At 45.6% G+C, this 26,008-nt stretch overlaps 2 protein-coding genes across 7 annotated transcripts in view; both read left to right on the top strand.

Annotated features, from left to right (window-relative positions):
- NACC2 (NACC family member 2) overlaps positions 1 to 18,990 on the top strand; it is a 43,816-nt gene extending 24,826 nt beyond the window's left edge. For 4 of the 5 annotated variants that reach the window (XM_077307022.1, XM_077307023.1, XM_077307021.1 and 1 more), the window contains 4 exons: positions 395 to 562; positions 3,857 to 3,962; positions 4,961 to 5,058; positions 9,221 to 14,120. In XM_077307022.1, coding sequence (XP_077163137.1) covers positions 395 to 562; positions 3,857 to 3,962; positions 4,961 to 5,058; positions 9,221 to 9,720 — 872 coding nt within the window. In that variant the 3' untranslated portion in view covers positions 9,721 to 14,120. Of the gene's footprint in view, positions 1 to 394; positions 563 to 3,856; positions 3,963 to 4,960; positions 5,059 to 9,220; positions 14,121 to 17,663 lie in introns of those variants that run through there. The other variant, XM_077307024.1, reaches the window with a different exon arrangement.
- A 3,044-nt stretch (positions 18,991 to 22,034) lies between these two features.
- UBAC1 (UBA domain containing 1) overlaps positions 22,035 to 26,008 on the top strand; it is a 58,018-nt gene continuing 54,044 nt past the window's right edge. Inside the window, exon 1 of one of the 2 annotated variants that reach the window (XM_077306210.1) lies at positions 22,035 to 22,326. In XM_077306210.1, the coding sequence (XP_077162325.1) occupies positions 22,189 to 22,326 (138 nt within the window). In that variant the 5' untranslated portion in view covers positions 22,035 to 22,188. The remainder of the gene's footprint in view (positions 22,327 to 26,008) is intronic. The other variant, XM_077306209.1, reaches the window with a different exon arrangement.

Below are 26,008 nucleotides of genomic sequence, written 5' to 3'. Positions count from 1 at the left end.
GTCAGTGTGAATTTCCTTGCATCAGAATTAGCCTGTAATTACGCTGATCTACCTAAAAGAAGTTCCTGATGTTGTCTGATGTGGTGAAGGTAGAGTCTCAAGCTGGAGATTTTGACTCCTCCTGCTTCTAGTACCACTTGTCTTGTTATCGTTCCTGCTCTGTGAGGAGTCAGTTGGTTCTGCTTCAGATATGCATCCTTATCAGCAGTATGATAGCCATGCAAGCCTTTGAAATTTACTGCATGTTTCCAGCAGCTTTCTCCACAGACCAAAAGTCGCTTCAGAAGTTCATTTTCCCAGCCAGCTCTGTTTCCAGAACGGGTCTATGAATAGCAGTTTCACACAATATATCATCCTGCTTTAATGCTCCTCCTTCTCTGTGCTTCTTTCCAAGGGCCTCCAGAGAAGCCAGAACAGGTGCCACTGGAGAGCCGTTCCTGTGTCCTCATTCGGCGAGATTTAGTTGCTCTGCCAGCAAGTCTCATCAGTCAAATAGGATACCGTTGCCATCCAAAACTCTACTCAGAAGGAGATCCTGGAGAGAAACTTGAACTTGTTGCAGGTAATTTAACTTCCTTTTATACCTGAAATACTTAAAACTGGTCTCTTATCTTCAGCTAATTGTACGTGATTATACACAGATTTAGAAATGATTGGTTATGGAAGACAGTGAGATGGCACTGTAGCCTTCTTCAAATTGCACCCCAGGATAACACCAAAGTGGGGCACATAACCAGAAGTAGAGCAGTTGTATGAATCAAACCAAAGTGGTGTGGTAACATTCTAGGATCACTGAGCAAATTAAAAACAATGAAATGTCTGGGTCCAGATGGCATACATGGTAGGAGGTAGATTATAAGACTCTTCTGTGTGAAACTGTTGTTCTGCTAACCAACAGACATGTTGCCAAAACTGGCCTTTCTATTGAAAGACTGCAAAATAGCAAATACTACATAAATTATAAAAAAGGAATCCAGTAGAGATCTAGGAGTTTACAATCAGTTAGGCTATTATCTGATCTGGATAAATTACAATTAAGGACACAAAGCCTGCTGAGGGACAATTAGCATCAGTTCTGTAAAGGAAATATGTGCTTCATCTTCCATCTTATTGGGGCTGTGCCTGCACAAGTTGGCTGTAGACATTTTTTCCTAACTTAAAAGCTCCAAAGTGGGGGTGCCCCGCCCCTTTCTGAGTCGGTGCATATATGGGATTCCCACCCAATGCATCACCACCTCCAAAGGTAGGCTCTCCCTTCCCTCTGTTCTGTTTCCACCACCGTGAGGATAGGAAGCTTTCTAGCAGTGCTCTGTTTGTATTCCTTGTTTTGGTGAAGATTTGTCACCGGTTCTCCTTCTGAGAATACTTTTTAGGCTTCAAGAGCATATTTTCTTAGAAGGCAAGCCCCACTGTAAACTGGATTTCACCAAGCGTTGTACCTGTGGTCCTTCATTATGGCGTCCAAGGCACTGTTCAAAAAATGTTCTGTGTGTGAAACCAAAATGGCTCACAGCAACGAGCATGAGGTCTGCCTCCTGAGTTTAGAAGCCCATAATGTTGGAGATTATCTAATTTGTCAGTGCTTTACTCTGAAGGTTCAGTCAGATGGGGCCTTCAGACTTAATCCGCATTGTGGAAAGAGGATTTTTCTACATTGGTTCCATCCAAAATTTGTCCAAGTTCAGAATTGATTGCTTGGGGTCCATTCTCCCCATCTCTGACTGCTAAACCATGCTCAAGACCACCATTGGTCTGTTTGGCTCCAGTGGGTCTGACTGTTGGGCCAATTGCTTCCTCCAAAGAGGGCCACTTCAGTCCCCCTATTGTCAACAACCCAAAATAAATTACCATCTATATTCAATATAATGTACATAAGAATAATGTGCTTCAAGAATGGGTTCTGCAAGGAATCATGAATGAATTTGCACTGAAAATATTTTCTTTTTCGGCTAAACATCCAGAAGTTCCTGACAGAGCGGTTCCTCAGTGGAACAGGCTTCCACGGGAGCTGGTGGGTTCTCCTTCTTTGGAAGTTTTAAAGCAGAGGCTAGATATTCATTGACAGAAATGCTGGTTTTATGAACTTAGGCAGATTGTGAGTGGGTGGGCAGGAAGGGATGTGCCAGTGTTTGTCTCTTGTGGCCCTTCCTTTCATACCCAGGGAATTGCTGCTCACCACTGTGGGATTTTGGGGAAATTTCCTCAAGGCCAGGCTGGATTCTGGAGATTTTTTTGTGAGTGCAGGGGATCATTTGGGCATGAAACTGGGGTCACTGTGGTGAGGAAGGTAGTTGTGAGTTCCTGCATTGTGCAGGGGATTGGACTAGATGTTCCCGGAGATACCTTCCAACTCCATGATGTTATGATTCTGAATATTTGAAGATGGTTATCATATCACCTCAACCTTTCCCCATACAGTCCTCAAATCCCTCACCATATTCGTAGCCCTCCTTTGGAGTAAGGGAATGTTCAGCCTGGAGAAAAGGAGGTTGAGAGGGGACATGATAGCCCTCTTTAAGTATTTGAAAGGTTGTCACTTGGAGGAGGGCAGGATGCTGTTCTCATTGGCTGCAGAGGAAAGGACACGCAGTAATGGGTTTAAACTACAAGTACAACGATATAGGCTAGATATCAGGAAATAATTTTCACAGTCAGAGTAGTTCAGCAGTGGAATAGGCTGCCTAAGGAGGTGGTGAGCTTCCCCTCACTGGCAGACATCAAGCAAAGGTTGGATAAACACTTTTCTTGGATGCTTAGGGCTGATCCTGCGTTGAGCAGGGGGTTGGACTAGATGGCCTGTATGGCCCCTTCCAACTCTATGATTCTATGATTCTATGATTCTAAATGATTAAGTCATACCTATACTATATTTTCTTTAGCTACTTTCTTTTCTATCTCTATTTTCATTTTCTGATAATCCAATCAAACAGTCATTAAAAATAAATGTAAAGTTCTGCATTTAGGTAAGAAAAATCAAATGCAGCATTATAGGGCGGGGGAGACCTGTCTTGGCAGTAGTATGTGCAAAAAGGATCTAGGGGTTTAATAGACCATACACTGAGCATGAGTCAGCAGTGTGACTCAGTGGATAAAAAGGCACATGGGAGTTTGGGCTGTATCAAAAGAAGTATAGTGTTGAGATTGTGCGAGGTGATGGTACTGCTTTATTCTGCTCTGGTTATACCTCACTTAGAGTATTGTGTACAGTTTTGGACACCACAATTGAAGCAGGATGTAGGCATACTGGAGTGAGTAGAGAGGAGGGCAACGAAAATGGTGAGGGTTTCGGAGACCAAGACGTATGAGGAAAGGTTGAGGAAACTTGGTCTGTTTAGCATGGAGAAAAGGCAGCTAAGAGGTGATACGATGGCTACCTTTAAATACTACAAGGACTGTCATATAGAGCAGAGTCGTTTTCTGTTTCCTCAGCGGATCGGACCAGAACCAATAGGATGAAATTAATTTAAAAGGATTTTCAGCTTAACATCCGGAAGAAGTTCCTGACCATTTGAGTGGTTCCTCAGTGGAACAGGCTTCCTTGGGTTCTCCTTCTTTGGAAGTTTTTAAGCAGGGTCTAGATAGCCATCTGACAGAGAGGCTGATTTTGTGAACTTAGGCAGATTGTAAGTGGGTGGGCAGAAGGGATTGTGTCTCAGCTCGGTTCTTGTAGCCCTTTCTTGCATGCCCAAGGAAATGCTGATCGCCACTTTGGGGTCCAGGACAAACAAATGGTTTTTCCCCAAGGGCTTTACATAGAGATTCAATAGCATGGCAGATGGGGCTGAGCCTTCTGAAACCCCACATAGCAGAATATTTATTCAAGTATGAGTACTGATTCTCTCTGTTTCTCTCCTAGGCTCTGGTGTTTACATCACCCGAGGGCAGCTGATGAACTGTCATTTGTGTGCAGGTGTGAAACACAAAGTTCTCCTCCGGCGCCTCCTGGCAACTTTCTTTGACAGGTCTGATGAAGTACTTTTCTTTCTCATGGTTTGCCCATGTTATAAATAAATCCTTTGCTAACCCACGTGTATCTGGCAAAGAGAGTGGAGGGTTTTCAGCTGGAGCTCTCCTCCAGAGGAGCTCAGAAGAAGATGGGCATCACCTTGGTTGCTTCTTTCCTTGACTGCAGGGGTAGTCCCAGTATCCTTCTCCTTGTCCCCACAATTGTTTTTGATTACCGTATATACTTGCATATAAGCCAAGTTTTTCAGCCCTTTCTTAAAGCTGAAAAAGTCTCCCTTGGCTTATATACGTTTTTTTTTTTTTTTAACTGCCAGATTAGACATGAGGGTGGGGGTGGGAGACAAGTATACTTAACTGAAAAAGCAGAGGCAGGAAGAGATGCAGCAAGCCCGGGAGGGACAGTGGGAGGGGAGGGAAGAGCAGTCTCCACCTCCCCCCCCCTCACTGCCTTAACGAGGCTAGCATGAGGCTAGAACGTGCTGCTGCTGCAGGAAGCTCTGAAACCTCTGTCTCAGAGGGAGAGCAGAGAGCAGAAGGAGGAAACGCCCCTAGAGGAAGGAATGGAAAGTGGAGGGATCAGAACACCCGGCTAAGAAGAAGGGAATGGGATAAGAAGAAGGATTGGATATAAAAAGACAAGAGGAATCAGAGGGAAAGAGGGAGGAGGGGGGTGGGAGGAAAAGGGGAAAAAAAGACCTGCCCAAAAGGGAAGAGAAAGGAAGGGGGGAAAGCCACTATCCAAACACCAGCCTCGGCTTATATGCAAGTCAATAAGATTTTCCAGCGTTTTGTGGTGAAATTAGGTGCCTCGGCTTATATGCGAGTATATATGATAGTACCATCTCTTATCATTTGAACCTTTATCTAAGTCACATTGAGAGGCATACATCAATCTCTTGATTACAGGGTTCCACTTTATTCAAAATGCCAAATATATGAGGGTTTTTTGCAAATGTGCCCCTGAGCTTTTGCCTCCTGCTTGTTCTTGGAACAGGAACACCCTGGCCAACAGCTGTGGGACAGGAATCCGGTCTTCCACCAGTGACCCCAGCAGGAAGCCCCTTGACAGCAGGGTGCTCAATGCTGTAAAACGTAAGTGAAAGGAAACCCATGAGTCTCATTGAGCTTCTGTTCTTCTTTTGAAAAATGCTTCCTTTAAATATTCCTCCTAAAAAGACTTTTAAATTTAAAATCCTCTCTTTGGAGCATGGCTCAGTCTGCTTGAATGGTGTTTCTAAGGTATTTTTACAGTACTGATTTCCCACAAAAGCAGGATCAAAATTTGCCAGGTTGAAGTGGAAAAGGAGCCTTTCATATTTTGCAGAAAGAAAACCTTGTAATTCTATTTTAGTGAGTGACTGCCTCTTGTCACCAAGCTCAAACCTCCAGTCCCAAGAACTGAGCGCTGAAGTTGAGGCTGTTGCTGGGAAGACAGACCTTCATTGGATCCGTCTGTGTGTTGGGGGGTCATGAGAAAACTCCTGAGCAAACTGCACATAGTCAAACCTCTTTCTCCCCATGTTGCAGTCACAACAATTTCCTGACAAGGTTACTTCATTTTGTATTATTTTGGGTGTAGCCACCTCAAATTGCTCAATCTGGGCTGCCATGTGCCAAGACAGGGGTCCTCAACAGGCACCAAGGTGTCTGCCAACACCTTTTCTGGAGCCTGCCTAGTGTTTTTAGAATGTGGGCGGGGCCCAATAGGGCTTCTGATTGAACATTGAACATTGGAGATTTGATTGAGCCTCTTCCATCATTTGATTCCATCTCCAAGCCTCTTCCATCATTTGATAAATGAAATTGTCAGCCGGGCAGGTCAGAAGGTTGCATGACTCTGAACACTTATCAGAGTTTGTTTCCCAGCACAGATTAGGGAAACTGAAGTCATCTATAATTACAAGTTCCTGTTGCCCTGATATTCTATCAAGCTGCTCAAGGAGGGCAGCATCCACATCCTCACCCTGAACAGGTGGTCCATAGCAGATGCCAGGCACTAAACACTTTGTTTTTCTCTCCCATATCTTCATCCAAATACTTCTGCTGGAGTGTCACTCTCCTCTTTTAGTACTTCTTGACAGGCAAGCCCTCTCTTCACATACAGCACCACTCCACCTCCTCTTTGCCCTTTTCTTGTTCTTATAACAACTCATATTCATCCGCTACAACAGCGGTCCGTAAGCTTTTGGCCGCTGCGGACCGCTGCTCCGCGTTGGGGGGAGAGAGCGGCCCGGGGGCCCGCACATGTGCGGCAGCCCCAGTGCAAACGCCCATGGGCGGATTGCCGCGTACGCGCGTTTGCGCCCAGCAGGGGCGCAAACGCGCGTGTGCGGCAGTCCGTGCATGCGCGTTTGTGCTGCCGCCATGCCGGCGGCCGCGGCTCTCCCTCCCGGCCCCTCCGGGCTGCCAGCAAATCGGCCGCTAAAGCGGCCGATTAGCTTGCAGCTCAGCAAGCTTCTCTTCCCTTCCCTCCCGAAACAAGAAGCTTGCGGGCTGCGAGCTAATCGGCCGCTTTGGCGGCCGATTTGCTCGTGGCCTGGCGAGCTTCTCGCTTCGGAGGGGGAGGGAAGAAGGAGCTGCGGCCCGGCGCCAAGGCCTTTGCAGCCCGGCACTGGGCCGCGGCCCGCGGGTTGGGGACCACTGCGCTACAACATTCCGGGCATTGGAATCATTCCACCAAGTCTCTGTAATGCCTATTAAATCATATATCTCTGTCTGCATGAGAAACTCAAGCTCTTCCTTGTAATTGCCCATGATTCAGGTGTTGGTATATAGGCATCCGAAGCCTTCCCAGGCAGGCCACTGCTATTTGGTCTCCTACATTAAAATCCCTATGGTGGACATCTTCTTCCCCTTGCGGCATCAGTTTAAAGCTCTCCTGATCAATCTCCCCAGATTCCTGCCAAACACATTCTTCCCCAATTTGGATAAGTGATGACCATCCTGTGCTAGTAGGCCTTCTTCTAGAAAACTTATTCTCTGGTCCCAGAATCTGAATCCTACCTGCTGATACACCTACACGGTCAGTGTTCAACTCCATCATTTTCAGTTCCTGACTAGTTCATCTTCCCCCGACAGGCAGGATTGAAGAAAAAACCACTTGTTTCAGCTGCCTCCAAAGATCTTCATAATCAGCCTTAATGTGTGCAGTTGTGTTCATAGCCTTGTCGTCCAGGGCCTGGAATCTATTCCTGAACTCTAATGGATCTGAGTGCTGTCTTTCTCGATGTGTTCAGGCTCATATTGTAGCAGTAAGGGGAGGCTCCATCAGGAAGACAACCCCCCTCTCCATTCTCTTTTGGACTGGTCTCTCCTATGCAGGTTCGCACAGCTTCTGTCAATGAAATCCCCTCCTTCCTTGATTTATTGCAGGGTTCTAATCCTCTCCTCCAAGCCCCTAATCTTTTCCTCTGAAAGCCCTATCATTTTATACTTATGTCTTCAGGGAGGAAAACAAACATGGCACACTGCTTACAGGTGACTGGATGTGGGCCTTGGGTACCCATTATGTCCTTCCAAATTCATTCATTCACCTTAGAATCTTTACCTTCAGGATACAGGTGTTAGGGTGACCATACAGCAGCAGAGGAAAGCCAGCGGAATGATGAGGCATGACAGAGCACTGTTAACCATCATATTGCTCCTCCAGCTGGACTAGTGAATAGCTGAGTTCCACATAGGCATTGCCTCCAACAGCTGCCTGGACTAGTTTCCAAATACTTGGGATAGAAACACGACCCTTGGGGGACAGTGGTGAAGTTTCCCAAGGGGGAACACCTAAGAGGCAGTGTAATGAATTCCCTACCACAAAAAAAATATTCTGGCTACATCATTAGGACATTGCAAAAAGTTGGAAGGGGGCATTCAGAAAACCACTTCTTAGCTGACAGACAACATTCTGATCCTGCCCCCCCCCCCCCCCAATTCTAGTGAGCCCTGGAAGAGACTCCAATCCATCCCACAAGGGCATGGGAAGCTCACTGCCTCTCCCTCCCCCCCCCCCCCATTTCAGAGCAGGGATGCAGTGCAAAGTTTTTTATGGGAGAAGAAGGGTTGGTTTTTATAACCGCCTTTTCACTACCTGGAGGAGAAAGTGGCTTGCCTTTCCTTCCTCTCCCCACAACACACCCTGTGAGGTAGGTGGGGCTGAAAGAGCTCTGACAGAACTGTTCTGTGAGAACAGCTGTAATAGGACAGTGACTAGCCCAAGGTCACCCATCTGGCTGCATATGGCTGCATTAATCAGATTGGTTATAGCAGTGGTCCCCAACCTTTTTATCACCGGGGACCACTCACCGGGGACCACTCAACGCCTTTTACTGAGGCCCGGTGGGGAGGGGTAGTTTACTCCTCTACTCTCAACCACTGCCCTAACGCTCTCTGGTCGCTATGGTAATGTTTAAACATCCCTTCAAAATAAGATACAGACACGCCACAACAATGAGGTGTGTTGTAAAGGGCTGGGGAGGGGATGAAGTAAAGGGCGGGGGGGGGGGGAGAAGGCGTCCTTCGGGGCCCACCTCCAATTAGTCGAAGGACCACATGTGGTCCGCGGCCCACAGGTTGGGGATCGCTATGTTATAGGATCTGAATTGAATTGCTCCAGGCAGACTCCTGATTGATTTAAATGGCATTTGGCTGAAGAAGAAGAGTTGGCTCTTATATGCTGCTTTTCTTTACCAAGAGTCTCAAAGCGGCTTACAATCCCCTTCCCTTTCCTCTCCCCACAACAGACACCCTGTGAGGTAGGTGAGGCTGAGAGAGCCCTGATATTACTGCTCAGTCAGAACAGCTTTATCAGTGCCATGGCGAGCCCAAGGTCACCCAGCTGGCTGCATGTGGGGGAGCATGGAATCAAATCCAGCTTGCCAGATTAGAAGTCCGCGTTCCTAACTACTACACCAAGCTGGCTTAAATATGTTGGGTGGGACATCCTCAGAGCAAACACATATATTCTATATGTTTGCTCTGAGGATGGCGCAATTTAAGCTGTTGTCTTCAATACAGAAAGTATCCCCGCTTTTTAAAAAACGTGTAATGAATCTAGTAGCCCTATCTTGCTTCCAGGAGGTCTCCAGCTGGGTGACAGTAGTGACTGTAGCGGTTCCTTCTGGATATTACAAGGCCTTTATGTAATCGACTTCTTAATGTATAGCTGATAAATAGTATAAGAAAACATTGGTTGCATGGATGACCATCACACTAATTGATACCTTCTGTGGATTTGGCTTAAAACAAATCCCTCTTTTTGCAGTCTATTGTCAGAATTTTGCTCCAAGTTTCAAGGAAAGTGAAATGAACGTCATTGCAGCTGACATGTGCACAAATGCCCGGCGAGTACGCAAGCGTTGGCTTCCAAAGATAAAGTCCATGTTACCAGAGGGAATGGAGATGTATCGCTCCGTCATGGGTTCCACCGCCAACAGTGTCCCTTTGGACCCCGAATTCCAGCCCTCTACCGCTCAAACGTTTGAACAACGCATCTTTGCAGAGAGGAGGAGCGATTCTGGAACAATCATGGCACTGAGAACTAACACTGCAACTGTAGATCAAAGCAACGGATCTGGCCAATTGTTTGAGCCAAGTGATGATGCTGAAGGGGTCAGCTCTGTCATACAGGAGTCCGCCATCCCAGAGCCAGTGGCTTCAGAGAGCCAAAGCACCACGCAGCCTTTCGATCAAGGATCTGGTTCCACCAGCCGGCCAGAAACTCCTGTGAGACGGCAGGAAGGTACATATGGAGGGACTTTATGAAAGAAAATAATGTTGGGCTTGACCTTGAGAGATCTATAATACTAAAGCTGCTTGCATGCATTATTAATACAAAAATGTGATCCAACCATTTACCTACTGAACTGCTGTTGCCTGAAAAAAAATGTGATTTTTTAAAAAAATTCTGCTCGTTTAAGATTTATGAAGGAAGTATCACATTTGTTATACTGTAAGCGACTCTAGGTCTAAGGCAACCTGTGTATGGAGAACAAAGCAAATAACCCTCAGCTCCTTCTTTTCCTTGAAGTTAGTCTAGAGACGGTAGTATTTTATTTCCACCAAGGTAGATGATATGCACCTCAGTTACCACCACCATCCTTAGCAGCCTGTCACCCTCATTCGAAGATGCTGCTGCATTTTCACCAGGGGATGATGGCAGAATCCGCCAACCTCCTCCATTGTGTGAAGTGGGGCTTGAGAAAGAAAAGAGATGATTAAAGGGCAGAGCCTAAACATTTCAGTGTTGCTAAGAGGGATGCTGGGACCAAGGCCAGGAGTTGTTTTAGTGTCAGATGTTGAACTGGGGGTGGGTGGGTCATGATTTCATTGCCTATATCTTTTTTTTTTACTTGTGGCAGGGAATAATGCTTCAGGCACATTTTTTAAGAAATCTAATCTGTGCAAAGACACTTGAAAGAAATAGCCAGATGTTCATGGTGTCTGGGAGGAGAGGTATATCCAGAATACATATTAGATTGGAATTTCTAAATCCCTTTTTATTCCCTTAACTTTTGCTGATGGCTTTGCCCCTGGGTTCTCTTCCTGTTTTACTGACAGCATTTGAACACTGTGAAAGTATTTGCAAATGCTTTTCCTTCTCTTTCTGCCTTTGATTTCTTGCCTCTCCTTCAGCCAAGAGCTCTGTTCATTCAGTGTGGCTTTACCTGTCTCACTGGGCTCTAACCAGTGGAATTTATCCAAAGTTTTTGAAAGAAGAATTCAGGATTACTTCTTGGAGATTTCTTGTATAGAACTTTTTTTGGAATAATTTCTCTTGAGGCAGCCCTCTCAGGCAGAAGGTCCTTAGGACTCATCCAAATTGCCATTTTCTCTTGCAGAATTTACAAGAATTGTTTTTGTCTTCTGTGTTACAGCAAAGACCATTCCAACATTTGTTCCCACGGGGGGGGGGGGCGGGGAGAGAGAGTTAGGGCTATTCTGCACCCGATAAATATAGTGTAATGCTTACCTTCTGCAGATGACATATTTTTGGCGTTTTGCACGATGTTGCCAACATCCAGTCCAAGCAGCAAACCAGTAGCTACATCCTCCCTTTTAAAGCGCTAGCTGGGGAATCACATTAAGTGGATTCCCCCAGCTAAAAAGCTTCAGCTAGAGGAGAGCAACCAGCAAGCCACACACTAAGGAAATATGTGGAGCTGAAGAAGCGCTATCTCTGCCTCCATTTCCCGCCCTCACACTCACCTCCCTCTCTCTTCTTCTGGGGACGGGTTTTGTTTTGTTTTTTTAAGCAAACTGCCTGGAGCAACGAATAAGCGTTAAATTGTTCAGGCAAAGCAACCCCCCCCCCAGTTAAAACACAAAGCATGCCTCTCTAAAGCCCTCCCTCCCAAAAAAATTGGGCTTGAGATTAATTTTTAAAAGATTCAAGGCTTATGATTTCAAAAGAGGTGACATTTAAAAAAGCACTATGTATATTATGATCAGATGCACAGGCGTCTCAACTGAGAAGTTTCACTTTTAAAAAATTAGCTGACACCACAGGCCCTTCAAAACATGGAGAAAGGTGATTGGCTGCCTGGCTTGATTGACAGGCGGAGGAGAGTCGCGTGTAAAGCGTGTTGCTCTCTTCTGCCATTTCAAGCAGGCGTACGGAGTGCTAAGAAGCGCAGGAAAGCAGGAGAGAGCCAGAAGGTGAGGAGTGGCTGGAGGTACATTATTTTTTAGCGTTAATACCATTTTTCTGGCGTAACACTATTTTTTTCAATGTGCAGAAGTGCCCTTACATTAGGCATAGCCTTTAGGTACTGGGGCAGTATGCCTGTTAGTTTTCTCTCAATTTTTTAAAGCAGAAGTAAAGAAAAGCTAAGTATGTTAGAAATAAATTTGCTTATCCTTTGGTTGGAGCAGAGCAGAAAAGACCAGTCAGCCGAAACGAAAGCAGGAATGAAGGAATCAAGCTGACATGTATAGTTTTAATGGAACGATGCCAAAACAAGTGCCAGTGAAACCTCATTTTCAAAGACATCATCAGTGTCTTCATCGGTGGCTACAGTATTAATAAATTGTACATATCATAAATCATAACATCAATAAATTGTACATTGAAATTGCACACTACAAATAAGCAAAATTGTTCTTATACAATGAAATGCTGCATACCTTATTCATGAGCAATCCTTATTCACAAACATATTGAATTGTGAAAAAATCTACTACTCACGCAGTTAACACCTAAATAAGAAATGTTTTTATCAGCAACGTTTCAATACTAGTGAAATCAAATGAAAATTTAAATAAGAACCAGTATTGTAATAATTCTAAACTCACCTACAAATATCACCTTGCCCATTGGGTCTCAGTCTCAATTGTAATAAATGGGAATGTGACAAACACCTGGTCATTCCTGGTCCCAAATAGGCTCACCTGGCCTCAACTAGGGCCAGGGCCTTTTCAGTCCTGGCCCCTACCTGGTGGAATGAGCTCCCAGAGGAGCTACGGGCCCTGCGGGATGTGGCCAGCAGTTCCCCCTAGTCCCTAGCAGGAGTAGGTGGGGGGGTCGGTTTGCCATCATGTTTATTGCTGGTTTTGTATTTTGTTGATTGTTGTGTTTTAGTGGGGTTTTTTAGGGAATTTGTATTTACTTATTTTATCTCGTAACCCGCCACAAGCCGGCTTTGCCGAAAGTGGCAGGTAATAAATTCAAATAATAATAATACAGTGATCCTGGGATTGCATATGGTAATTATGGTAATTATGTCATGGTAATTATGCTAAATGCTCAGGGCTTAGGTGCCTCATTTAAAGTGAAATGCTAAATTTTTGCCCCTGATAAAGCTTAATACAAAACACAAAACCGTGAAGCTACAGAAAGCATAATTCCAAATTGATAGTGAGACTAGATGGGGTTACAATGTCCAACTGAAAAATCCATTCTGCCTCCCTACGTAAGAGGCATTTTATCATGTCAGTTTTTGAATACTGAAGTTCAGAACTTGCGTAGGGAAGTATATGTTGTGTAAGAACAATTTTGTTTATTTGTATTGTGCAATTTCAATGTACAATTTATTAATGTTAAGATTTATGTACAATTTATTAATATTGTAGCCACTGATGAAGACACTGACGATGTCTTTGAAAATGAGGCTTCACCAGCACTTGTTTTGGCATCATGTCATTAAAACTATACACATCAGCTTAATTTCTTCGTTCCTGCTTTCCTTTGGTTGGAGCAACAGTTGGTGGCTGAAATTCTTGGGGTGAAAGAAACATGTTTTTAGACCTAGGAACAGATTTCTTAATGATGTGTGAGTAGAATGCACTTATTTATGAAACTTGCCTGGTAGAAGGGGGAATGTGGGTGATATCCTGGGGCCGGTATAAAGGTCCACGTTCTTCAAACTTCATTTATTGTTTGAATTTTCTGGACCTAATAGGGAGATGCTGTCTCTAAACAGTCCAGCTTTTACGAAGAATTGGGGTGGTAGTGTCCAGTCAGATTGAAACAATGAAACAAATAATCAAGGGATCTCATTGTTTTCTCACTTGGACTTACAGAATATCTGATCTGAGGAATCATTGAGATTTTGAACCCCCTTTCCAACTTAGAGAGGCAAGGGAGAGCAGATTGAACAAAGGCCGTTGTTCCTCCATGTCTTCCATGCTTTTGTCTCTTGGGCAATGATGGTGCACCCCAGGTATTGCCATCGTGCACCAAAACCCCTTTTTCTTGATAGGTCATGCATGTAAAGCAAATGTTGGACTCCATGTTTAGGCTAAAGTGCAGCTGGTGAGTGTGCAAGGGATTGTTTTGAGCCCCTGGAAGCAAGATGGCCTTCTTTCTTCTGCTGTTTTTGGAGATGCCTGCAGTTAGCAGCCAAATTTCTGATGCGATCAGAGGTACTCTGCCATGCAGTGAAACTTCTCTGGGAGTTTTTTCCAGGCTGCAAAGATATAAAAGTGCGTGTTACTGGGCATGTGCATCTTGGCTGCCTTATGGACTCTAGATTTGCATTCCTGAGGCCACAATTCCTAGGTTATTACACATTCACACAGTATATTTACAAAGCTATCTAGATGAGGGTTGCCAGCCAATCAGAACCACCAAACAATTTACTTGTTAATTTCTAAATTAAATGTTTATTTATTTATTTTTAGCTGTATGCCTTAGAACAGGGGTAGTCAAACTGCGGCCCTCCAGATGTCCATGGACTACAATTCCCAGGAGCCCCTGCCAGTGCACGCTGGCGGGGGCTCCTGGGAATTGTAGTCCATGGACATCTGGAGGGCCGCAGTTTGACTACCCCTGCCTTAGAAGAACAGAGAGCTTTGTGCTGGGTTTTCCCTACACACCTCTAGTTGTCCAGAGCTCTGCTGCCTGAGTATCAGAATATTGGCTTAACAAGGAAATCAGAACCATAAGAGCCCAACTGATGACAGAACCTTCAAACGCTGGATGTCTGTATTAATGTTAAAATTATATAACTTTTATTGCAATGAGTTATACATGCATGAATAAGAGAACACACCACTGAAATTTTGGCAGCCTTTGGAAGAGAGCTAATGGCTGATAGACATCTTCATTCATTGACTGACTTTGGTACTTTACAGCTCTTTCTTTGGTGCTTTTATTGGCTGCTATACACATTTCATATGTGTAATGAATTTGTGTGTTATAACAAGAAGGCCCAACACAGGCCGAAACATGTTAGGACTATTGGTTCATATAGTGCATACCACAGTTTTGCAATAGCCTATGGACTGTATATATGTTTTCAATTTTTTAAGTTTTTTTTAATTGTGCACATTAAGAGTTATATAATTTTAACATTAATACATTCAGCCTTTGAAGGTCATGACTGTTATCAGTTGGGTTTTTATGGTTCCAGTTCCAATTTTTTTTCCCCTTTTGTTTTTTGTTTCACAAGGAAACCAGCCTAATCCAGGCACCTGCCTTGTGTGTGAAATGCTGAGAGTTTTCCCTTTTCCCTATTGGCCAGGGAACCAATGGGCAAAGGCAGCATTACAATTTTCTTGTGAAGGGCTTGTGTTTGCTCCTCCAGAAAAGATTTCCCTATCAGGATTAAGGAGATGTGCTGTTCACTTGTTCATGACTGGGCAAACAGGCAGTGAAGGGAATTGATGGTGCAGGAGTTGTGCTAATTTGGGAATGGGTTTCAGATGCAAGGCTTTTGGGAGGTTTTGGAAAGGCTTGATGATCCAGTGCCATTTTTTAATGTTAATTTTTGAATAGAAGCGAGAGATACACCAGAGGAGAGATTTGGAATTTTGCTTTTAGCTTCTGTCTTCACAGGCAGCTAGCTCCCAGGATCAAGGTTGTATTTTTTTTTCCCCTTGGCATAAAAATGCAGAGGTGCCAGAGGTGATCCTAGCCTTCACCATGCTTTTAAAGCAATACCTGAAACATCTTTCTCCCTCATTCTCTACATCATGAGTAAAGCAATCAGACTAGCACCTGCTCCATCCTCAGAAAGGCTAATTTAAGAATCTTGCTGAAGACTGATGATCACTTGAAGCCTTCTGTAGGGGAAAGAAGGATTGAATTTTGTAAGCGTTTGTTAGGAGAAGCACAAAGGACAGACCTCTTTCCATGAGACTGCCTCTAGACTGGGATAGTCTTCAAAGCACAGGGTGGATTTTCTGCTCATGGCTTTTCCTGGTTAGAATTCTCCCCCATATTTGAGGATCGTAATTTTCACTGTGTCCCACAGTATGTGGTACACCGCCTAGAGCCGGTCTCCAGGATAAGCGGTATAGAAGTTTAATAAAGGGGCTTTTCACTTTCCAGTTTAGCTCTGCTTCTGTTATCCTTTCCATGCTGGCCACTTGATTGTCTCATCCTCTGGAGACTGGCCTTTTAAATATACTCATCCGGGTAATCAAGGCCACATGAAAATAATGGCCCTCAAGTCCATGGTGCCCTTGCTCTGTGCCAACACTTCCACAGGAGGTTTTATTCCAGAAAATAAATGTGTTAAAGTTGAATTTCAGATGTTTCAGATGCACCACCTGCAGCTGGAGGTTGTAGAAATCCGTATTACTCTTGGCATCCCAATAAGCCCTCCTGTGGCTTTGTGCTCTCCTCACATTCTTACAATTATGCTAAACGGGATTGGTCAGCTCTTTGTCTGAGAGGGAACAGCAAGGTGGATCCTGCCGTGCCTTGCTGTTGTTTCTTCATAGAGAGTGGCCTCTTTCGGGATTGGTGATGGGATTCTTTCCTTGAACTACACCCAAAGTAGCTGTAGTTCAAAGGGCTCTTGCTGAGCTGAAGGCCCCGGGGGAATATAATTAACAGGAAGCAAAGGAATACTTGAATGACTTAGGAATGAACACCTGACGACAGCATCAATGTTGCACAGTTAAAATATATTTTTATACAGAGCACAGTATCACATACATGGGGGAAGGGCTTTTGTTTTGTTGTTCATTTCGTTCTACTTTCTGATTAGAAAATCAAGAGCTGTAGGTAAACTTGAAAATGTGAATGGCTTGTTTGGAGGAGGGGAGATTTCCTTACCTTCCAGATGAGGGCTAGCGTTTGCACTAAAACTGTTTCGTGTGTGGAGGATTAATGATTGATTCAGAGTAGTTGTGGAACATGATTGTATCCTTCCAAATGGGAGGGAAGGCTGTTAAAGTAAACCCTTGGAAATAAAGAATGTAATGTCAAAATGAAGCCCCTCACGGTCAGGCTTTCACGAGTGCCTTAGCCTTTTCAGAGTGCTGGTTTTCCTTGGGGGTAGAACTGATACAAGAATATCGGAGCAGAAGGACCTGCCCTCCCCCTGCTTCCCCTCCTTTGTTTACAATACTGTGAGAAATATCAGTTGTGTTTGGGAGCTGCTTTCTGACTAATAATACATAATGTGAAATGGCATTCCTCTAGACCTAACATAGATGCAACCAGAAGCATAAGTATGTATGATATGTCTGCACCTTTATTCTTAATGCTTGACTATTAGCAATATTACATGTGTATATTATATATCTTATAGTAATATCAAGCACCTTTTAAAAGAGAGAATATTATAAAACAAATTTTGAATGGGTTTAGGAGTTGCTACACCCTGGTATCGGAATTGACCCCCTCCCTTCCTCTCTTTCCGGAATGGAAGAACCCCACATGTTGCCGTTGCTTTGTAGAATAGCATGGCTTTCAAAGGCTGCTGTATCTATTCCATGGTCAATGCTGTGCAATTCCAGGGGTGTTCCCCCCCAAACCAAATTATGGAGCACAAAACGATTCCAGAACTATAATCTCACTGCAAAGATTCAATAATGTAAGCCATACTCTATTCTTTTTCTGCTGGACATCCTTTGGCACTCCCTTTGCCAGCTTGTCTCTTCTTACTTGGATTGAAGTTATTCATAGGTATTGAGGGGACCTTAGTCAAGGAGGAACCTGCAGCTCCCTACAGTGTCTCTGGAGGTGTTTGGGAATCCAGTTGAGACAGTGGTTTTGTCCACCTGAAACCTGTAGCTTTGGCTTCCCTAAATGTCCTTTGCACAAATGCAGCATTTTGATTTCTCTCCTTTTTATGTTAATTGTATGGTATAAAACATCCTGCCGAGAAATTTATTTTATAGTCTGATATTGATAGGGGTGTTACTCTTATCTGCCTCAGGTTGTCATTCTTGCTCAGTGTCTCCTTTCCAGAGACCTCACTGGCATTCCCATAAGGGATTTACAACTCTTTTTTGCACCTTCTTCCTTGCTGCAGAGCTGTACTTTTAACTTTGGAAGCAGGCGTTAAGACCTTTTTGATGCATCGTTAAAAAAAGAAATAACACTCAACAATGCAAAACTGGGAATGAATCCCTATTTAGAACTCCTTGAAAGGGCCCCAGCAGTCTGGAACCTCTGCAAAAGACAGGTGCTTCTTCTCCACACAATTTACTCCAGAGGCTTCTTCTTTATTTGAAAACTTCTTTGTCTGCGAGTGGCTACTTGACAACTGAATATGGAGCACTGTTCTGTCTGAAGTGCCACACGTCAACGCTGGGTACAAGTTCCAGAGCTGCCTTGGGCAACAGGTGCGTTTTGTCACAGCTTCAAACGCTTTGCTTGGGGCTTATTGTCTGTAGGGGTACAAGCCCCACAGCAATGTGACCAAGGGTGTGTCCTGATGTGAAAGAGCGGTTTGGTTAGCAACGTAAAGATGTGTGCTCACAACTGATGCCCCCAGCACTTCCGCACTAGTATTTCCAGGGCCCCATGAAAATGGAGCTGTGGGCCTCCCTGCGGAGGAAGCTTGTGCCCGATGGTGAGCCTTGAGAGCTGGAGGATATTGCCTTTGTGCAGGGAGATCCTGGCTTCCGAGCCAGTGGTGTCCTCTTATCCCCAGAGCAGAGCTGCCATCTTAGCTGCCAGGGGCCCTAAAGATAAGCAGGGCTTGGGATGGGAATGTGCTGACCTGCCCGAAGGACACAAGCGGAAGTTTCTTCCATTGTGTTTTTTGCACTTTGGTGACTCTTATGTATGAGATGGAGGGGGGAAAAGCCAAAACTTGCAATATATATAACCGAGAAATAAAGACTAAGCATAAAGGTTCACATATTTTTGACTTGAATATTTGGATGGCACTTGATTAAAATAAAGCATTAATTCTTTGACTTGTCTGAGAACCGTCTGAAAAGGCGGCAGCCGTTCTTAGAGGCTATGTTGAACTACTCTGTAGTACTGTAACTTATGACTGTTAAGACAGGGCTCGGGTGCTGCCGGGGAGCCTTGGCAGTGCTGGTGGGTTCTGTTTCAGTTACACAATGTTAACTGCTTATGCATTTGTTGTTATGTGCCATTTCTCATCTCTAATTAGGACTGTTACTTTGTCACCATGGCTGACATAATAGGTCTGTCTTGAATTGAAACAGAGGGTTGGGGGGACAGGCTGCAAGGCCCCCCCCTTCCTGACCCACTCCGAAGACTTCAAAGTGTGCTCATAACTGTTTCACAGAATGGAAAAAAAATCCATTCTAAAATGTGATAATTAAATGGCAAATGCTTTGTAAAATTCACATTTACAAAATAATAAAGCCAATTACAAAACATATCTATATCTGCCTCATTTCCCCCTGCTGCCTGTTTCTGGAGTAGAGAGGGAGTTCTGAAGGTTCCATCGGCTCTTCCAGGTTCCTTCCACTCAGATCACCAACTTTGGCTTGCTACCATCTCCAGCACTCTCCTTTTGCCTCTAGGCTCGTCCCTTACTCTCTTTCGCCTCCAGCCTCTTCCTCCTATTTTCTGCTTTGCTGGCTTCACCATTGCTGTAGTTCTCCCAGTCTCTCCGTTAGTAATCATCCCTGTTGCCTACTCTGCCTTGGACCCCTTCCTGTTTGAGCCCCTCCACCTTTAATCCATCTCTTGCCTAGCCGCTACACCTGCTTCATCTCCCTCTCTTCTGCTCAGCTGTGGCCTCTCCCTGATTGCTTGGCATCTATGGCCAGCTACCGTGCAGGTGTGTCCAGGGTCTTCTAGCCAGGACCTTCACTGCTTCTCAATTTGACTTGCCCCTCTTCATCCCTGGCTCCTGGCCAGGGTTTGGCTGTCACACTGGGTTGATGGGAGTCTCTGTGTTGAATGGGAAAGTCTGTGCCCTCTTTGCAGCCATCTGTCTCATACCAGCCCACTGGATTGCTTGGGGAGGACCCTGCCTGCTTTCCTGGAGGGGGGGGGGTTGTCTCCAGTCCAAGTTCATGGAGTGGCTGGTTGGGTGAGTGGGGTGGCCTCACAAGTTCAGCTCTGCTGGAGGGGAACCTGGACAAGGGCCCAACTGCATGGTAAGGCAGAGTATGGGTTGGCTGGAGGGCAGTGGTGCCACAAAACTTGGCTCAAAGCATTCTGAGGCCACTAGACTCATTCCTCTTTGCCGCTGAGGAATCTTTAATATGCTGCATTTTACAAAATCTCAATTCTTTTAGAAGTAATGTCTTAAGTTTCACTGAAAACCAGCTTTAAAGCTAGCATAGTGATATTCACTCAGTAGCTTGCAAGCCACCTTTGGGTCTTCCAAGCACCATTCCCCAATATGTTGCTTATCCTATGCTTCAGCAAAGTGGGCAAGGCCTTTGTCTGGTTACACTTGTGAATTGCAGGTGGCAACTATCCTGAAACACCATCTGTGTAGGAACAGGTAAGCCTTACGCCCACCTTTGAGTGCATTCATTTTAACCTTTAGGTGTCATGTAACTAGGCAGAAGATGACCTAAAAGGCAGCATTCTCAGTAGAGCTACATATTTAATACAGGGTCGGCTACACAGGTAAAGTTGACAGGTCTCACTCAATGTGTGGATGAGAAAAAAAGTGCTGGGATGAAGGGTTATATTTATTAGGCACTGAAGAGCATTCCGGAAAAAGCCAAATTCTACAAAAAGAGTTGGTCTTCATTTGAACTGAAAAGTTGCTGGTGCTCAATTTCCAAAGGTGGCTGAGCAGCTGGGAGAAAACTGACAAGAGCTGAAGAGTATCAGGTATGGAATCATGCCTAATGGATGATGAGGCAAATGCTCATGGTAAGATGTGAGAGCAGGATAGAAGTTGAGAAGAGCAGGGCAATAAAATAGTGGCTGTGTGAAGGACACCAAACGACCCTTAGAAAACCTATATGTCACTTCTAGAATACTGCTAGCCAAGATGAGGAATGAAAAGTGACAAAATCAATGGGATACAGTTGTTCCTGGGTAGAAATTCTGTATATATAAAACAGAAGAATATGTTAGTAGGTGGTGTTGCTTTTAATAGAGAAGGTGTAGGCACAAATAAGCTAGAAATAGAAATACACTCACCCTTGGAATTGCTATCAGTGCAGATACTGGGCCTAACAGTAATTTTAAACTGGGGCAGAGACGGCTCAATAGACAATCATTGGAAACAGTTGGATCTAGGTGGGTTGGTGTTACTGTTATCGTTAGAGGTAACCAGCAGCATTCAGCATGGTGAATCACAGGCTACCCACCCAACACAGCTCAGGTGGGAGTTTAAGTTGCCGCCCTTAAATAGCTGCAACATTTCCTCCAAGGTCAGGGAAAGGGGGATATTAAGAGCATGCCCTAAATATGTGGAGTCCCTCAAGGAGCTATTCTTTCCCTACGTTATAAAATCAGAGTCCAGTAGCACCTTTAAGACCAACAAAGATTTATTCAAGGCGTGAGCATTCAAGTGCAAGCACTCTTCCTCAGACTTCCTTGCACTCGAAAGATCACGCCTTGAATAAATCTCTGTTGGTCTTAAAGGTGCCACTGGACTCTGATTTTATTGTGCTACTTCAGACCAACACAGCTACCCATTTGAATCTTTCCCTACGTTATTTAACATCTCTCCAAGCCCCCTCATCCAACTCCTCCGGAGCTCCGGGCTGGGCTGCTCTCAATATGCTAAGAACACCAACTATACACCTATTGATACCTGAGGCCAGGGGTAGTCCAACTGCAGACATCCAGATGTCCATGGACTACAATTCCCATGAGCCCCTGCCAGCTTTCGCTGGCAGGGGCTCATGGCAATTGTAGTCCATGGACATCTGGAGGGCCGCAGTTCGACTACCCTTGGCCAAGGCCATCCATCCATCCACAGCCCCAGACTCGCTGACCACATGCCTGGAGGCCGAGGTGTGCCGGCTGGACTTAAACCCACTCAGGGGGAGATACTCTGGCTGGGCTGGCATGCAACTTCGTCAGGCGGCTGGCCCTGGCCCTGGGCATCTACGGATCTCCACAACTGACGCTGCGTCGAGTCCTCTGGAAAAGCGGAGCCTCCGCAGAAGCAAGTGATTTCCGCCCCGCGGCCACCTGGGAGCTCTTGCCGGATTCTGGGGCCGACTGCGGGGGGGGGGGGGTACAGCAGGAGGCCGTCAGGGGAACAAGGGCGAAGGCCGGAGCCCTCCCGCCAACGGGCTGAGGAGAGGAGGCGCCAGGCCGCTCGCGGGCCTGTGCTGCCTCGGGGCCAGGTCAAGGTCGGGTCAGGCCCGGCACCCGCCCTCAAGGTAGCCACGCCCAAGTCCCGCCCACTCGGCGCCGGCGCAGAAACGCCACGACGCTCCTCTCTTGATGCGGGCCAAGGGCGCAGGCGCGGAGAGGAGAGGGGAAACAGCGGGCCGGTAGGAGCGCACGCAGGAAAGAGCTCCGCCCCCGAGCGCTTTCCCGGCAGTCTCCGCGCGAGTCGTAGCGCCCAGGCGATCCCGCGCGCGGGGGGCCCGCCGCCGCTGTTGCCTCGGCTGCCTCGGGGTGGGGAGGGCGAGGGCGCCGCGGCCATGTTCGTGCAGGAGGAGAAGATCTTCGCGGCGCGGGTGCTGCGCCTCCGCATCTGCGCCCTGGACGGGGCCGAGTGGCTGGAGGAGGTGGCCGAGGACGCGGCGGTGGAGCGCCTCAAGGAGCGCTGCCTCAAGCACGTACGTCACCCGCCCGGGACAGGCCGCGATGGCGGTGGCGAGGTCCCCTGGCCCGGGGGTAGTCAACCTGTGGTCCTCCAGGTGTCCGTGGACTACAATTCCCAGGAGCCCCTGCCAGCGACTGCTGGCAGGGGCTCATGGGGATTGTAGTCCATGGACATCTGGAGGGCCACAGTTTGACTACCCCTGCTCTAGGCTGATCCTGCATTGAGAAGTGGGTTGGATTAGATGGCCTGTGTGGTCCCTTCCAGCTCTGTGATTCTATGATTCTTATCCTGGGTACTTTAGGCCAGGGGTAGTCAACCTGTGGTCCTCCAGATGTCCATGGACTACAATTCCCAGCGAATGCTGGCAGGGGCTCCTGGGAATTGTAGTCCATGGACATCTGGAGGACCACAGGTTGACTACCCCTGCCATAGGGGCTTTTAAGGGTTTTTAAGGCCTGACTACCCCTGCCCTGGCCCACACACACACACACAGATAGGGGCGTCTCTTCTTGTGTCTGCTGGCCCCAAGAAGCCCCAGGGGTAGGCTTTTGCTGCAGGTTTCTGCCCCCTGGTTATACCATGATGTTTTGGATTTTAAAAATGATAAAACCATTATTGGACGTGGATATGTGCTGTCATTCGACTGTGATTTTGCAGGAACCAGTACGCCCAAGTACCAGAATTCTGATAGCGATCAAAGTGTATTCACCATGATGGCACAATTTTTATTTTTTATTGTGCACTGTATTAATGTTCTTGCATGCCCAGGGAAATGCTGGTCACTTTGAGGTCAGAAGGCGAATTTCCTCCAGGGAGGGAAGGTTGGGGGGGGGGGCATCATAGGGACGTGGAATTGAGATCACTGTGGGTGGGCAGGTAGTTGTAGATTTCCTGTATCCTGCAAAGGGTTGGGCTACATGACCCTGAAAGGTCCTTTCAACTCTTATGATTTTACAATGTCATCAGTGTTTTTAATGGTCTATTGGAATGTTACATGAGGATTTGCAGCTTGAATCCACGTTTTTGCCTATTGTGATGCTGTCAGGATCAGTCCCTGCTCTCTGCCATGTTTGATTTTCAGTGAACCTGTCTGACTCCATCTTGAATGCTGTACCTCTACTGAAACGTTCCCGTGTAACCAAGATCCATGCCTGTAGTTTTCCTTTGATTCCCCCCTCCTTTGATCCTTGCATTTTCACACTGCGTAGTCTCCTCGCTGTGAAACAATGTTGCCTAGTTCCTATAAACATCTTATCAGCTCAGGCTGTGCTAACTTCAACACCTTGGTAGGAAGCCTGGGATGGCACCTGGGTGAGGGGTGCCCCCACTCCCTTGGGAACGCTCAGGTTTTGGGTGGGAGAAATGTATTGATAAATGCTGACTGTCCCAGTATCGACAGTCTTGACTTCGAATGTTATAGTGACCTGATCAGCTTCTTATTATAGAAGTTTGTGAGTTTTGCTGGCGCTTGATAGATGCCACAGAGTAGAGAATCCATGTGTTTTGTGATGCACTGTATTATGAATTTCGTCAGTTTTTGTGGTGTCCATCAGTGACAACATATGTTTTCAAATGTAGCTTTTGTGCTGTGCTAATCCTATAAAAATAGCTGGTTGACAGTTTGCACCTGAAGTGTGCTTGTAAATGTTTCATCATCATCTTGGAGATGAGTGATGAGTGGAGTGCCTCAGGGATCTGTCCTGGGCCTTGTGCTATTCAACATATTCATAAATGATTAGGGTGAAGGAATTTGGGTGAAGGGGGTTCTTATTAAATGTGCAGATGATACTAAACTGGACGGGGTAATAAACACACCAGAAGACATAATCAGGATACAGAATGATTTTAGCAGCCTGAAAAACTGGGCTAAAATGAATAAAATGAATTTTAATAGTAAAAAATGTAAAGTTGTGCATTTTGATGGGAAAAATCAAATGCAGCACTATAGGATGGGTGAGATTTGCCTCAGAAGTAGTATGTGTGTAAAGGGTCTGGGGGTCTTTGTAGACCATACACTGAACATGAGTCAGCTGTGTGACTCGGTAGCTCAAAAACCAAACAAGTTGTTGGGCTGAATTAAAAGAAGTATAGTGTCCAGATCACGCACGGTGATGTTACCACTGTGCTGTACTGATCAGACCTCACTTGCAGTACTGTGTTCAGTTTTGGGCACCACAACTGAAGAAAGGTATGGAGAAACTGGAGCCTGTCCAGAGGAGGGCAACAAAGATGGTGAGGGATTTGGAGACCAAGTTGTATGAGGAAAGGTTGAGGGAGCTTGGTCTGTTCAGCCTGGTGAGAAGGTGACTAAGAGATGATTTTGAAATACTTGAAGGGCTATCAGAGAAAAGATGGAGCAGAGTTGTTTTCTATTGCCCCAGAGGGTCGGACCAGAACCAATGGGTTTTAATTAATTCAAAAGAATTTTTGGCTAAACATCCAGAAGAAATTCCTGACAGAGTGGTTCCTCAGTGGAACAAGCTTTCTCAGGAGGTGGTGAGTTCTCCTTCTTAGGAAGTTTTTAAGCATGGGCTAGATAGTCACCTCACAGAAATTCTGATTTTATTAACTTGGGTAGATTGCGAGTGGGCGGGTGGACAGGAAGGGGTGTGCCAGTGTTTGTCTCTTGTGGCCCTTCCTAGCATACCCAGGGAATTGCTAATTGCCACTAGGATTGGGTGCTTTGAGGTCTGAAGCCAGCGCCAGCGGGGGAAGGGGAGGCACGGGTGGCGGGGCACGGGCAGGCGTATACACACAGGCACAGAGCTCGCGACTGCGTATGTGCACCCACTGGTACAACGTTGCCTGCACCTTCCTCCCCACGCCGCTGGCTGCTTTGGGTGCAAATGGCTGCTTCGGATGCCAAAGCACCCAACCCTAATTGCCACTGTGGGATGGTAGGTGAATTTCCTCCAGGCCAGGCTGGATTCTGGAGAATTTTTTTTTTGGGGTGGGATCATTTGGACATTAAATTGGGGTCACTGTGGATAGGCAGGTAGTTATGAATTCCTGCATTATGCAAGGGGTTGTGGACGACCGTGGAATTACCTTCCAACTCTGTGATACTATATGCAGAATTTTAGTGGTATTAAATAACAATAAAACTTACAAGTAGCCTTCATGACAAGATTTTGCAATTAGAGCAGTTACAATCATATAAGTATAGGTCTACTAACAACAAGACAATTTAAAAACCTTTAGATGGCTGTTATTTTTAGTACTTCCCATGAACATTAATGTAGTATATTATGTAAGGGAAATTTAATGAGAATCCAGGCAAAAATAATGAGTAACTGTGAATTTTAGTCCAGTTTTCACACTATTGTGGAACAATAGAATTTTTGATCACTTGTTTTTTGGATCACTCCATGGACAATAATGTGATTGATCTTTTGATCTTATCTTGTGATGGGTCCTTCTCCTTCAGGGGGAAAAAGAGGACAACTGGATGATTTCCACCAATACATCAAGGAGGCAGGACTTAAAAGTTCTTCCTGTCGACTTCAGGTGGGAGTCGCCCAAAGGTTCAGTTCGGCAATTCCAATAGCCTTCGTATCTAAACTTAACTGACAACAACTTCCTTAACAAGAAGAACCATACAATCATTAATACGATGCTACTTGCAGCACAAATGGTAGGCCCTGTATTAACGTATATAACCAATATTTTATCTTTTATCTTTATCTTGTTAACAT

Source organism: Paroedura picta, chromosome 12 (genome assembly GCF_049243985.1).
Source record: "Paroedura picta isolate Pp20150507F chromosome 12, Ppicta_v3.0, whole genome shotgun sequence".
Classification (NCBI taxonomy): domain Eukaryota; kingdom Metazoa; phylum Chordata; class Lepidosauria; order Squamata; family Gekkonidae; genus Paroedura; species Paroedura picta.
The sequence above is the reverse complement of the archived record's forward strand: the minus strand, read 5'-3'. Positions and strand labels throughout refer to the sequence as shown.